Genomic DNA, 15,317 nt, shown 5'->3' with positions numbered 1-15,317 from the left:
AGCGAGTCCTTACACATGTCGAGGAAATTTCGTGATTATCTGTAATAACAGCAGGACCAGACATGACTGAATGCTGGTATAAACACACCACTGGTATTTCAGCAGTGCTTACAGCAATAGTCCAGTAGCAGACTGCAGACTCTGAACGCAGTGGAGCTTTGAGAAGCTCAAGAGACAGATGTTTTTCTCAGGACTTAAGGGAGACGTACAAGGAGAATGGTGTTTTATGCTTTTTTAACTTTGGCTCATGCCCAAGAGAAGAGCTTGACAAGACGCAACTAAATAAATCAGTGGGTAATTAATTATAAGAAGAGATAAACAGATCGTGACTTAGTCCAGCACCAAAGTCCATAGAGAAAATGTGTGTTTTTACCTCATGGGGACTAAAGAGGTTGAGTTGCTGGTCTACTGCTGCCTTATTTGGTAAGTTTGAGTCACTGAGGTAAATCCAAATGAAGGATTTCAAACACTGAAATAAAAAAACAAATATGAACTTACTCAAGGAACCAGCCGTGGATCAACAACTCCTGTGTGCTGTGATATAAAATCACTGACTTCCTCTTTGGACACTGGTTCAGGAGAGTGTCAAGTACGTTTACAGAGGGTCACAAGCATCAGTTTTCTGATAGAAAAGACTGTCTAACTGTGAGATAAGGACGCATAGATTTGTAATAGATCAGTCTTTTGTTAAGTGACTAAAATCTGTCTATGTTTTAGCGTATGCTGGTACGCTGGGTATGTGTCAGTGCCTTATACTATCTCACGTCAAAAAACCATGACCTATCCCTTTTTAAACAGGTGTTTGGACTAAAAACATGTCCTCATTTAGACTGATAATAGAGAGAGAGGTTGTTAATAAAAACTTCTGTTTAGAGTAAAAACATCTCCAACCTGAGAGGGAAAGGAAAGGAAAGATGTGTGGGCCTGGTAAACACACACCATATCCAGTATGAGAGAAATTTAGATCAAGTTTTAGTGCGTAATAGAGAATATTATGGCTCTACTATCCTAAACATTCATTTCAGTTGAAGTGGCAACAGCCAGGCAACTGTCCTGTCCTTGATGTACTTAGTTAAGAACTCTTAGTTAAGAAAAAGGCTTGTTTATTTTTGAATTTGATCACCAGTGGTGGAGCAGCCAAAAATGGTGGACGATGAATGTAAGGAAGACGTTGTTGTTAAACGTAATGCTACGTTGTTGTAGCTTTGCACAGCAGATGGGTAATGCCAGGAAAATTACAGGTGTAAATCATCAAATGAATAATGGCTGAGTTCCATTCTGCTTCCTCAGTTTCTGCGTGTATTGCGCCTTCTTAGGGGAGTTCGCATTTAAACATTCATACATAATTCTTACTTCATTTACAAGATCTGTTCGTGTAGAAGGAAAAAAATTATAATATAATCCTGCGTTTTTTTTGTGATCAGTTTTTTAATTCGGCACTGGTTTAATCTGGGCCTAATCAGATTTTGTTCACGAGTGGTGAAGCGGCAGTCACATGATCATGCTCGACCAATATGGTGACTGCTTTTTGCAAACGGATGCCTCTGTGGTCTCAGATAGCAGTTGTGACGGTGAGGAAAATACTCAACTATCTTCTCCAAAAGTAGATTCTCCCAATTATTATACATGAAGATGGTGTTTCACCCCGGTTCTGTACCATACATACAGTATGCTGAGATAACACCTGAAAACCTAAATGACATCTGCTCCAACTGTTCACAACAGTCTCGACGGTTTCACAAGTGGTCTTGTGGTTCTTTTTTTTTATTCACATCCATTACATTAGTCAGTTACCAGATGGTTTTGTTCAGATACTTACAAAAAATGCATTTAGGTGAGTAAGAAAACTGTTGGAAATCATCCATACGCCTGCATCTCCCACATAAACAAGCATCCAGAGAGCATATCCATTGCTGAAATACCAATGCCAGAATAAATCTTTAGAATACAGTGCAATAATATTGTAAGCGGAGGGATCGGGGAAGTATATATACACATTTATGGAGGGTGCAAATATATTTATGGGTCGTAACCCGTAAAAATACATAGGCTATGCCCAGATACAAATAGCATTTAAGACACTTTTTCTTAGATCACCTTATTGTCTATTTGCCTGTTTGTTCTTTATGTTTATACTTGTATTTTCCTCATCGTCGCTACTACTTTCTGAAACCATGGATCCATATTGGACTCCGTTTACAAGAAGCAGTCACCGCATTGGTCTAGCACGTTCACGTGGCGGCCTCTTACCTACTTGTGAACAAAATCTGAACAGGCCCACAGCAAACTAGCGCCGAATTAAAACACTGATCGCCAAAAGAACTGCAGGATCAAAGGAGGAGAACTGTTGCTCAAGTTGCTGCTTGACGATTTGAATATTTTTCTATTTTTGCCGCATGCAAGTTGAGCAGCGCGTGAAAGTAGCTCCATTCAGCAGCGTACAACATCTACTCTGAAGGTCAGAGCCTGTGGCCAAACCAAGCTTCAACCTTTCCATTCGTCCTGTGTGTAGTAGAAGCAGCAGGCTGAGGCATACAGCACATTCCATTATGGAACTGATATATTGTCGACAGACAATACTATATGTCATATTACAATAAACATGTCAGAGCCTTGTGAAGGTGTTAAACCTCCCACCGCTCTCATTTTCTTTGGAAAGTTTGGTGTCAGTACATTTGGCTGCGGAGCAGTTTTTATGTCCAAACATTTGCATATTACACTACTGTGTTTATGTAAATATTTAATACAAAGGCACAGAGCTCTGCATAGTGTCACAAAGAAGCACGCACTCAGACAAAAACCTGCTTTCCATGAAGGTCAGTGTCAGCTGGTTGCTCTTTCAGCTGAGGTCTTACCCTATTTTTTTGTGTTGAGTATTCTTGTGAGTCCATCATTGATACTTTTTTGCTGTTCCAGCCTCAGCTCAGGCTGTAACCCCCATATATCCATGTCTGAATGACTTGGCCCAGCCAAGTCGCCCCCTGGTGTTTTGCCATTATATTCTTACTTCTTGATTGACGTTACCATCCATTTTTAGTGGACAGAATCTGGTTTAGTGGTAATCATTTTATGAGAACCCTATTAGATTTAGCCAAGCACTTCAATGACACCATGTTTAGAAACCTAGAAATTAGGCCTGATACCATGAGCATGCTTTGGTTTTAGCTTAATACAGGCTCCAGTGGGTTCCTTTAACCATCAACCCTGAAGAGAAGAGAACTTAAAGATATTCCTTCCAATAAGTTGGAAGGAAAAAAAAAAATTGGCCCGAAATCTGTGACTGTGATCAAGTAATGAGTACAGAGTAGGAGAGCAGCAGTTTGGTAGTTATTGCTGATTAATAATCTACATTTCAGTCACTAATTCAAACATGTTTAGTATTAAAAAACTGTGCTGAGAGACCTTGTTGTATTAAACTACTTTGTAACTTTACGGTTAATCAAGAACATAATCTGACAGGATGTAACTGCTATGACGGAAGTGGTACAACAATGGCTAATAACATAATAGAGCAGCAAACATATTCCTAAAATAGCGCAACCTCAGCTGACATTGATTTTATTAGGTGAGCAAGTGGCCAGAGACTATTTTTCCTGGCAGCCATGACAAACCGAACAAACCCTTTAAGTTTGAACTTCTGAAGTTGAACCTTAGCCTGCACTGTGTTGTGAAAAGCAGCTTTTCATTATCACTGACTTTTAAGAGTGGGGTGGAGTAGCTCAGTGGTTAAGACCAGTACCCTGTGTGCTGATAGTACTCAGTTCCATTGTAAGTCGCTTTGGATAAAAGCATCTGCTAAATGATGTAATGTTAAGACAAGATCCAGATTCATGAAGGTTACAAAATAAGTAGACTTCTTGGAAATGAAAGATCACTTTCAGAGTCCCGAGAATCTGGCTGTACACTGCTTCATCCTTGGTCGCTCTGTCTTTAAAAGGACTTTATTATCAGTCGACATTCGGCCAAACAAAGAGCGTTTCGGTTTGTTGACTTGTAAATACACACACCCAGGTGGGTCATGTTCCATTACTGACGTCTCCTCATCTCATGCCTCCCTCGCTCTTCCCCATTATGGTAGGGGATTATCATCGTGGAAGGCATCTGTTGCATAACGGCAACACAGAGAGTGGTTTAGTGGAGAGAAGTCGCAGAGAAAAGCAGTTTCAAACTGTAAGGGAAGTCATTTTTATGCATAAGCCTTCTTTGTTGACGACATGTAAAAGATTTATCGCTGAGCAGATCAGATTTCAGAGGCTGACATAGATTTTTGAGTTTTGTAACGATCAGATAATGATGCAGAAAATTGGCCCGGACAATTTTGGTTATTAAAGGCACGTGCTCATGAAAGATCACTCCAGTACAAACTTTTTTTTTGTGCTTCTGTAGTGACATCGCAACCACTACAAGTGAAATGTAGCTGATGTATGAGCTCTGGAGGCTTCTGAAACAGCGTTATATATCAGCAGAGCATGCGTTGCTCTGTGTTTTTGTGTCTCAGATGAGTTTTATCTGTCTAAACAGCTGACAAACTAAATCTGTGTTTGTATAGAAGCCTGGTAATGGTTTTCAATTACATTTTTCTCTTGTTTTGATATTATATCCAGGGTGTGGAACATGAAATCTATATCTATTTAAGTCTAAGATAGCTGGAGAATGTGTTTCCTGCATTATTTTACCTGTAGACTGATGTTTTTGTTGCTTTGTAAACCATTATCTTTTCTCTAAGGACTTTGGTGCAGGAGAGTGAGCAGTTTACATGCTTCTGTTTCCACATGAAAAAGGAAGTCTAACACTGAGATAAAACTGCAAACATCTCCTTAAGATATTAAGACTTTTCTTTAGTGGCTCAATGTGCCTGAATACATGCTGCTTCAGTAGTCAGCATGGGGTGTTTTTATTAATTTTGGCCTGTTTCTGTTTTTACTTCTTAATGGAAGTAAAAAGTTTTAGTTTTACAGTCTTTTAAACATTTCTGTTATTTTCCCGTAAATAAAAAAGCTTGTGATGTTGACAGAAGTCTGTAATGTTCCCCCGACTGTGTCCCCAAGTAGGTTGAAACAGCAACTGTGACTGCAGTGCACTTCCACCCAGATGTTCAGAGGACAGACGTACACACATTTGTCCAATCAAGACACGTGCTGGCTCTGCTGCTCCCAAGCCACTAAGTGGTCCGTGGGAAAAGTCACTCACTGCACTTCCTGTCCTATCAAAGTGACATGAAGGAAGCAACTTTTATGCAGCGACTTCAACACGTGTTCACACTCGGGAGGACATAATATTAATCTGACCACTAATCAGAAAAGTTATCTTTATGGGACAGAGGAATATGCCACTCTGTGGTAGTTAATATTAGATATTTGATATCTGGTTTACAGAACAGTGCAGACTTTCCAGCCTCATTTCTCTGATCACAGTAATTGGCCATGCAGCATGGCGATAGTTCAAGTGTGGTTGTATCGTGGTTGTGCTATGATATCTATGATATATCTACTACTTTGTCTCCCTGGTGACCTTTTCTCATTGGAGCCTGAATTTTGTAAATGGCTTACCAATGTTCATCGCAGGCAAGCGCAAGTCGCTCATCTACTGCAGCCTCTGCTAAGTTTGTGTCACTAAGGTTAAACAATAACAGAGGATTTCTAACACAAAAGGCACCAAAAAACTTTGAATTTGAACTCACTGATGTTGGCCTTAAAGAGCGGTTTCACACATTTCTTTTTCCACTTGGTCAAATGAATAAATTTGAAGTCCCTATGATGCTGCTGTGTTTGTTTAATTTGACCATTTCTCTTCTAATTTTTTTTACTCCTAAAACGTACACAGTACTTACAGTAAAGAGCAGTGTAGGGCCTTTGTTTTCTTTAAAGAAAGTGACTTTGACGTCGACTTTTTGTCAAAATATATCTCGGATCCACTGTCTTATGATGAAATAACACATTTATCTCTGGAAATAAGTAAAAGAAAAACTGTATATTTTTCGGGTGAAGTGGCCTTTTAATTGCTCCGTGCAAGTAAGAAATCCAAACAATATTTTATTCATCCGTTAGCTGACTCCATGGCCGTCAGTAACTTGACATGCTGTCATTGTGTCGACCCTGACCTTTCACAGAGAGCATTAGGCAACAGAATGCTTCTGTGTTTAATGTCACTGGTGGGATTAAGTGAGCAGCAGAGGTTTCAGTGTGCTGATGGCACTTCCTGTCTGTCTGTGTGTGTGTGTGTGTGTGTGTGTGTGTGTGTGTGTGTGTGTGTGTGTGTGTGTGTGTGTGTGTGTGTGTGTGTGTGTGTGTGTGTGTGTGTGTGTGGGTGTGTGTGTGTGGCAGTTTCAGTCGTTAGGAGTTCTAAACCGAGCGCACATTTACCGCGCGCGAGGTCTCGTCTCGTGTCTCATTAACATGAGAGATGACTATGTGTGTGTTTCGGTGGTGTGCTCTTTGTTACTGTCATCTGTTGTTCTGATGTCAGTTAATTTGTGGTGTTGTGGTCTGCTGTGAGGCCTCGACTCACTCACTCTGTTTCTTGTAAGCTCACTTGAACAGTGAGAAGTAAATACTGAAACCAGATTTTGTGCATTTCCGTTAATTCAAGGTAGCCACACAGCTATTTTTGCTCTTTTTTTTATTAAAGAGCGAAACAACAGTTAAACGTCCAGCGTGTAACAGTGTGAGTATAGCTTCGAGTAGTGTTTATAATCATTTAAAAATAAAACGATCATTGCTTTGTAGAGGCAGCAATCTTTGGCCACCATGTTTTCACAGCAGCCAGCAGCTGGAGAGTTTGAAGTATTTTGCATTTTTGAAAGGGAAGTTTATTATGAAAACAAAGAAGAATGACATCCTTCCTGGTATGTGAAAGCGACCGTAGTTCCCTTTGGTTAGAGAGGGGTGAGCAGAGGAGTCCTCCAGATGTCAATAATTCTTACACACTAGTCATTTGGATGAAGGCTTTTACAGACAACATTTTTTTTGTCATTGTCATTTTTCAATGGTAACATTTTCCAAAACCCAATCACTTTGGTTTGAAGTTAGAATAACATAAAATAAATATTGATAGTGGCACATTTGTCTGTCTAATACAATACTTATGCAGTAGATCCTCCTATATCAAGATTATTATTTTGGTTTGTTTATGAAGTTACTATGACATTATTACTACTATTACTAGTATCATATTGAACAATAATGCCAGTAAATATCAGTAAGTATCAGCACTGTGAAGAGAGTGATGTTACTGTAGTTCTATCTCAGGCCCTTGGGTAATGTGAAGCTACAGAGTTTTCGTCACACAGTGCATTCTCAGTTTACCTTTAGCCCGAGCTTTTGCTTGTGACAGCATAATGTGATACTCAGAGATTTAGCAAAGCTTAGCAAAACTTAAGCAGATACTGTTTTTTTATCTTGAAATGAAAACTTCCTATGCAAATAAAGAAGAACAACATCTCACAAGGCTACTGTAGTTTCCTGGCAAGTTTGGGAAAGCCTTCTGTGTCTCACCATTAGATGTCACTAGTCATTACACACTGGACCTTTAAGAGAAATCAAACCATAGTACTACTTTGGCTGCAATTGTAAAAATCAACATATGGTCAAGGAAAAGCATTTGTTAGGAGTTAGGTTTGGTACTGTTCACATTTAAATTGATACCTGTACCGGATCCTTGAATTTGGTACTGATACACAACAATATTGTGAAAAAAAGATAACTCCAAACGTCTGAATTTCACCAGAATAAGCAGACATATACAGGCAAACAGTGCAGCTTATACTGACTCTGACACAAAAAAAGCCTCTGTGGTTAAAGTTGTTCTCAGTTAAACACTTTCTCACACCCAAGCTGCACTCACATTTAGAGCCAGAGGATTTCATAAGTCTTTGTGACGCATGAAACCACATGAGCATTCTTTCTCTTACTTATCACCTTACTCTCTGCACCGAGATGCACCTTAAGGTACAAACATTTGGCAATGATTGATTTATGAATTATATGTGAAGGTGTTTCCTCATGGAAAAAGAGGGATGAGATGATGTTTTAGGGGGTTTAAGAGGAACTTCTCAGCAGCTACGGTTTCTATTTTTATATGGAACATAAGACGCTACAGCACCACTCATGAAGTCATGACACCAAGAGTGTCGGTAAACAGTGTTTGAGGAACAGCTCAAATAAACTGTGAATACTGTGAGAACCAGTGGTGTTTTGATGACTTTTTGTGACTTTGAAGGGAGCAGCACTGCATCAGTGAACCGTTGATTGAATAAAACATAGCATAGCAGAATAAAGCACAGATTTATTAAACATTTGTCTGGCTGACAAATTATCTTTAGTTTTGATTATTATTTGAGACAGGTTTGTGTAAACAGTTTGTTAATGTCTTTGTTTATGAAACAACATAGATTTGAATTACAAAACCTACTTGCCCCTTCAGCCTTTGTTAAGGAAGACTGGAAAGATGAAGAGCTGGTGGAGGAGTAGGTGATCAGAAGATGCTGGACCATCGTCGTATATTGAATGAAACTCATTTACCTTGGATGCTATTTCCTGGAAGCTCTTACCTGATGCCCCAAATCATATTTTGCACCCTCCATATTGCACTAAATCATGATGGATTTCTTCTTCTACCGCCATTTCGGTCATCGCCGAAAAAGACAGAAGTATCCTGCAGTGCGTCAGCCTGGTCCTGCTGTTCAGGCCAGTAAAGCCAGGAGGCGCTCTAGTGTAGGCCTGCCCTCTGTAGCATTAGCCCAGTCCAGACGCCCCTCCACTGCTTTAACTCCAGTTTGCAGTGACCAGCGCAGACGGCCCAGTATTGGCTTGTTGGTGGCTAGTGGACAGAGGCTGGGATTGGCACACTCCAGTGAGGCAGCAGAAGAACTGGGAAGAGAAGGGAGGAGAGAAGATGGAGCCATCAAGAGAGGAAGAAGAAGGGCTTTTCAGCACAAACCTCATCACGCTCGTCGTTCCTCTGGCAGCGTCTCCTGTGTACAACACGGGTTGCCTGTGCGATGTCGACATTCTTCTAAAATAAAATCCATTGAGCCTCACTTACTTGGATCGTCTATGTTACTTGCGAGTATGGTCCAGATGGGAAAAGGACTGACAGATGAGGAAGAGGAGGAGCCAGACGTTTCCCTGTGTTCCTGTTCTGAGTCAGATGTAGACGAAGGGACTGATGAAGAAGTGGAGAGCAGAACCACAGCAATGAAAGGTGCCAACATTAGGCCTACACCTCAAATGCACCTAACCCAGGCAGCCATTGCGAAAAAAAAGAAAAAACGTCCTTTACTTCGCCCTCCTCGCTGTCTAAGACGAAACTCCACCCACCTCCTCCCTGCAGACACTGTGCTTCAGAGCAGTGAGACAGCATATGGAGTTTATGGCCGATACAATCGTCTAAATTCCAGTCAGCTTCACCAGACTTCAGATCATCCCATCCCGACTTCCATGACCAGCCCCAGCCTGGGTCAGCTGTCCTCAGCGAGTCTGAGCTCCGATCCCGGAGCATCTGAAACATATGGGACCGCCACTGGGTCAACAACACTGCAAAAAAGCTGCTCTTCACCTCTCGGGGGACACGAGGGAACCATATACTACGACCCTTATCTGGACACATGGGAGAACTTCCTCTCGTATGTATCATTAACACACATACACACAAAGAACAGCAGAGTGAGCTTGTGTTGGTTTGCTCTTGAACTTATTTCCTGATAAATTGAGTCATTGTTGTGGGTTGTATGGGAGTCACGTTGCAGGATTTGCGGTACCCAAACACATTTGGCTGTTAAAAGAAGCAGCTGAAATACTGTAGTTTTCTACATTGTTTTACAGATGAATAAAGAAGTTGAAAAATGATCCTGGGCTTCCATAGGCTGTTTTCGCCGTAGAGTCTTTCCCCAGGGTTGAATGGAGCTTCTTAGTTGTGATATTATTTACCAACCTTATTGTGTGATCACTGAGTAATTATTTGGTCCAGACGCACATAGGCAAGATGACCGCTGGCCCTCGAGCCTTTTGCTTTTGTCATATGCCACAAAGGAGTTACCAAGAGCAGGAATTGCTTTTATACAGTAGTTGGTGTGACACAACTTGAAAAACACCTACCTAACAATGAGCTCTTTGAGTGATAAATGTTCACAAAGATCGGGTTACAAAATGAACTGGATGATTCTGTTTGGATTGGGCAGTAAAATAGGTCACCTCAGGTGTGCTTTCCCTGAATATCAAATTGTGTCAACAACATTATTAGGAAATCACAAGCTAATCTACAACCTCTCATTCAAGTTTCTTTCTCAAGAAAATAGATCAATATTGGGGTTTTTCCAATAACCCAATATTGATGCTCTCCCTGTTGAGAAAATATATAAATCTCTTTGCCAATGTTACTCACTGTGCCTAAAATAAACTGCTTCCCTGCCCAGGAAAAGGTCGTCATCAAAAATATTTCCCCATTTACACCAAAAGCTCCATAAACACTGTAATTGAGAATCCCGTTTACTTGTGTAAAACTTGTGCTTGTGTGAAAGGTCTTGCATTAAAAGGTTAGACCTGTGTAAAAGAGATGCTTGATCATGGTTGTCTCTTATAATCCAGGTTTAGATTCTTCAAGTTAAAGTTAGAATTAATTCAAGCCATTAGTGCAGTTTTTTTTTTTTTTTACTTTACTTTTTAATATTACTTTGACAAGATATCTTTAAGAGATATATACTTGATAAATGAAGAACAACCTTATTTTATGCACGTCATTATTAAACATATACTTTACCATACTAAATAAATGCATTTATAGGATATATGGTTGTTTATATTGGTGTCAGACCTGTTTACATGCCAGGGTGTTGAGCAACACACATTTCGACTAAAGCGATAAGTCCATTTCTAAATGTTAGTTTTTGTTTTTGTGAAAACAGGATAACTCACTTCACCTCATGGGTGGTAGTTTGGTTGTTCTTTATCTGGACTTTAATCTTTTTTCCTGAGATATTGGGATAGTACCTCGTATTGTCTGAACGAGTTGTGTTTACAGCAGCGGGAGAGTTCTGGAGTTTAGACTTTAGAATTTCTGCGAAAAGTCCAGAGTGACTTCTGCAGAACTTCTCAAATGTTCTCCAGGGAATTTCCAGTCTCCGGTGCATGTATGACAGCACCTCTAGACTCACAGACTAACTGCTGACTTCACTAAACTTGGCTTCTTCAACATTAACTTACACAATACACATGTGTCTTGGCAGATACACTGCACAGGGAGATACACTAATCTTGTTGTGAAGAAGAAAATACCGCAGGTTCACACTTCTCTTGTGTTTTCAGGAAAGCGATCCTCAAGTCCGGCCTGCCCCCACTGCCCTGTCAACCCAGCACATCGTCTCTGAACAGGACCGACCCAGAAGCAACTATACGTAGCACTGTGGACTGGACTGTGAGTCAGAGTATTTGGATCGAGGATTTACTGTCAGTGATTTTATTCCTCAGACATCATATTAGTTTGTGCTTCATCAGTGTTTTTGCCTCCTGTTTCCAGAATTAAGATTAAGATTTTTCATTTGTCTTTGCTGGTGCTTCACTGAACCCTCTTGTGTTCCTCTGCAGGATTCGGCTGTGTATGGAGATCATATCTGGTTTGAGACAAATGCATCAGGAGATTACTGCTATGTGGGAGAACAACACTGCATAGCCAGAGCTCTGGTTAGTGCCTCCCTCTTCATTATCTCCTTCTACTTCTCCCCCTCTTGTCTCACCCTCTTTGTGTTCTCAACAGCGCAGTCTTCTGCAAGTGGCATTTACTGTAGATGCTGCAGTGTGGATTTATTCTATGTAGTAGTCTCCTAGATACCAGGGATGTATTTTCAAGTGATAGCTCAGGTTTTGTGAAATGTGTTTGTATGAAGTACTGACATAGAGCTGACTGTGACGAGAACCAACTAGAGACAGGAAAAAAAACGATTTTATGTTTATGTTTAAGTTTCTAAATCGCTGACAAGGTACATATGAACTAAAAGTCTACTTCTGCCTTCTTTGGTACTTTTATGTCTTAAGTAAATCCAAATGAAGAATTTAACTTAACTGGCAGCAATGGATAAACAACTCCTGTGGGCCATGATGTAAAATTGTAAATGTTTTCAATGGAGTTTGGCGTGGGAAAGTTTCCATTCAGAAAAGGGTGTTAAATGGCAAGATAAAGTGGCGTAAATATACGAAGCAGGTGCAGATTATACAGAACTATCCCTTTAAAATGGATTTGTCAGGAAGAATGAGCTTGTAGAGATGAAGCTGTAAAAAGATTCTGTGTCGTTATAAAAAAGAGATTTCTGTAGGAGGTGAGAGACAGAGTAGTCATAATTATCTGCCACCTTCCCTCTTTTTTGTCCCTCTTTTCTTCTTTCTGTAATAGCTTTTTGTGATTTCTTCAGTATGGTTGTATCTTGCTGACATCATAAGTGGGAAATGATGAAAAAAATTGGTCCCAAAATCCATTTTGGGAGATTTTTCAATCTTACTAAATTGATTTTATAAAGCTGTCATTCCACATGTGCTTTCCCGCTGTAACAGCTTTCCATTTATGCAGCACAACACTGACCTCCAGGGGTCATGGACTGTATTGCAGAGTCTGTCTTTTTTCCTTTTTCTAACCAACTAACCATGTTCTTTCTTTCTATTTCCAGCAAAAGTCGGCCAGTCGAAGGAAGTGTGCCGCTTGCAAGATAGTTGCCCACACCATCTGTATAGAACAACTGGAGAAGGTAGGACTGACCTGAGGGAATCCAAATGTTCTCCTTCATCTTAGTCTGCTTTATGAAGACAAAAAGGCAGGTATAAGACATCAGAGACCAGGCAAGAGACAGATAAAGGTGAAGAAGAGAGAATAAAAGAACCAAACCACACGTATGGTGACTGAGGCCAGAACGTAGAAGGATTAAAAAGGAACATTAGTTAATCTTTTAAGATTGACATGAGGTGAATCTAAAAATGGGTTGTTGCTTTTCAGCTGAAAACTGTTCATTTATTTTACATCACTTTAATAGTTCAATTTAAGTGTGGTTGTATTACATACCATAGTAAGCGCTGACTATACTGTGTGCAAGCCCTCTTCTGAGAGGGTCTCTGTGTTCCTGGCTGGTTCTTGTTGTAGCGGTTGGTGCACAGTGCTGTCAGCGCTCACCCACACTTAAGTGACCCTTTAAATGATTGTCGTTCACTTTGGTTTTTGAAATAATGGACGGTACGTTGTCTTTAACTGTGCCCTCCTGTCTGACCTGCAGTTTCCCAGCTCTCAGGCCATCCTGTTGGAGGCCACGCTGCCACTCAGTGACCCCAACTTTAGAGTGAGACCCACAAAAAAACCCACTCTCTCTCCTCTCTCTTCCTCTGTGACCGTCAGCCTGACCGAATTACCTCACAGACCAGAGGGGTGTGTCTGAACATCACTTCAATTCATTCATTATGTATTACCAAGTGCGCAGGGACAATCCTGTATTTGTCGATGGGAGCAAAAGTATATGTATACCGTCAATACAGTATTTGGGAAAACTTTGATGGAGAATGTATTTCTCTACATGATTTTGGTGAATCCACAAAATGAGTGAATTGAATCAAGATTCGATTCTGGTCAAACACACACCCTCTGACAAAATTCCGCTTGTTTTTCCTCCATTTGTCGTAAAAAGGTCATTTTCTTTTCTTTAAATTGCAAATTATTTTCTTTCTTTAGTTTCTTCCTCTAATTTCCCCTCTTCATTATCGTGGTACGATAAAGTTAACAGGATTGATGGGACGGCTCTTTTGGTTTAAGTGTAAGGAGGTTCTCTGACACGGTGGTGGCCGCAGCTGCAGGACTGGTCACAGGGACACACACACACACACACTGTACACACTGTACACACTGGTAATGTGTTTGTGGCTGTTTTACAAGGAAGTCTTTATTGTAGGTTTACTTTCAACCATTTTCTGTACCAGCGGACACACTTTGCTGTCAACGTAGGTCAGCGTGGCAGAGTATGGAATTTCAGATATGCGGCTCTCGGGAGACTCTGAAAAGTGTGGAACTATTCCAAGCATCTAGTGCGTTGAATGTTTTCCGAAGGTCAAGTCTGGCTCATTCTGAGAGGTTTCATCAGATCATATCTTTGAAAATTGAAGAATGTGAGCGTGACGATGAATGTTTAAATGTGCCTGAGATTATTTTTTTTAAAAAGCAAAAACAAACTTTTATTAAGTCAGTGACCTTAAGTTACAGTGTCCATGTTTTGAGTGAGAGCGATTCTTCATGTCTCAAGCTGGTGTGCGACGTAGGAGGACCACATAGTGCACTAAGCAGTTAGTTACTATGTGTCAGTTTCTTATAAAATGACACATCAAAATATCCCTATAAATTTATCTTGTTAAAATGTGGAGGAACACTTGGATGATAAAGTGAATACCGCAAACGTTACCTCTGTTTCTTTCTTTAAAACCTGGGAATCCTAATATTTCTCCTGGATGTGGACTTTGTCTTCACTAACACTGGGCCACATGTACAGTATTTTTCTCTTTGACACGTTAGACATCATTGCAGTCATGGCTCCACTCGGGTGTCCTCTCTGGAGCTCATGCAACAGATTTAGGAATCCCGAATACTCGTATGTACTTACGTCCGTCCTCCTCTCTCCTCTTCCTTTGCTTTCTTTTAGATCAATTTCCGGTGTAAACCTTCTTTCAGAGAGTCAGGCTCGAGGAACATTCGGGAGGTAAGTTCTACTGCTGCTGCTGCTGCTGCTGGAGTTTGTTCTCACCTTTTAATTGATTCCATAGTCATTCCAGTCAGGTATTGTTTAAAATGTGCTTGTATGTGGTCCTGACATCAACACCAAATATTTCTTTCTATCCTAACCCTGAAATACCAATTTGTATACATAATATTGCCACAGTTGTGAAATCAATCTGCATATTCTACAGTAGGAGATTTAGAAGATGAATGGATGGAGTTCACTGATTTTCCACATTATTATTTTTAGTGCAGTAAATGTTTCTTGTTTTTTTTTTTTTTTTTATATGCAATTGTAACAGTAGTACTTTGTCTTCCCTTCCTAATGTTACCTTTAAACTTATTCTGCTCGTTTATTACGGGAAAAGCTATTTTTTCGGTACTCCCTGCACAAAACAGCAAAAATAGAATAGAGTATTAGTGTGGGTTTGAAAAAAATAGATGCCAGGACCTCAGAATGAAGCATGACATGCATGAATTTGTATCCCAATGACTGTGGCACCAAAGAAATACAGTTTTAATAGGTTTCAGTGGAGTATTTTCATGCACAGTGTGATATATATAACATTCTGCCAGAAATACACACG

General features: G+C 40.2%; 1 protein-coding gene across 9 annotated transcripts in view; it reads left to right on the top strand.

Annotated features, from left to right (window-relative positions):
- LOC131455096 (diacylglycerol kinase zeta-like) overlaps positions 1–15,317 on the top strand; it is an 80,568-nt gene that overhangs the window by 17,285 nt on the left and 47,966 nt on the right. For 5 of the 9 annotated variants that reach the window (XM_058622598.1, XM_058622597.1, XM_058622599.1 and 2 more), the window contains exons 2-7: positions 8,422–9,622; positions 11,301–11,409; positions 11,580–11,675; positions 12,653–12,730; positions 13,250–13,312; positions 14,657–14,713. In XM_058622598.1, coding sequence (XP_058478581.1) covers positions 8,595–9,622; positions 11,301–11,409; positions 11,580–11,675; positions 12,653–12,730; positions 13,250–13,312; positions 14,657–14,713 — 1,431 coding nt within the window. In that variant the 5' untranslated portion in view covers positions 8,422–8,594. The remainder of the gene's footprint in view (positions 1–8,421; positions 9,623–11,300; positions 11,410–11,579; positions 11,676–12,652; positions 12,731–13,249; positions 13,313–14,656; positions 14,714–15,317) is intronic. The other 4 variants (XM_058622605.1, XM_058622606.1, XM_058622601.1 and 1 more) reach the window with 2 other exon arrangements.

This window comes from Solea solea, chromosome 2 (assembly GCF_958295425.1).
Source record: "Solea solea chromosome 2, fSolSol10.1, whole genome shotgun sequence".
Lineage (NCBI taxonomy): Eukaryota > Metazoa > Chordata > Actinopteri > Pleuronectiformes > Soleidae > Solea > Solea solea.
The sequence above is the reverse complement of the archived record's forward strand: the minus strand, read 5'-3'. Positions and strand labels throughout refer to the sequence as shown.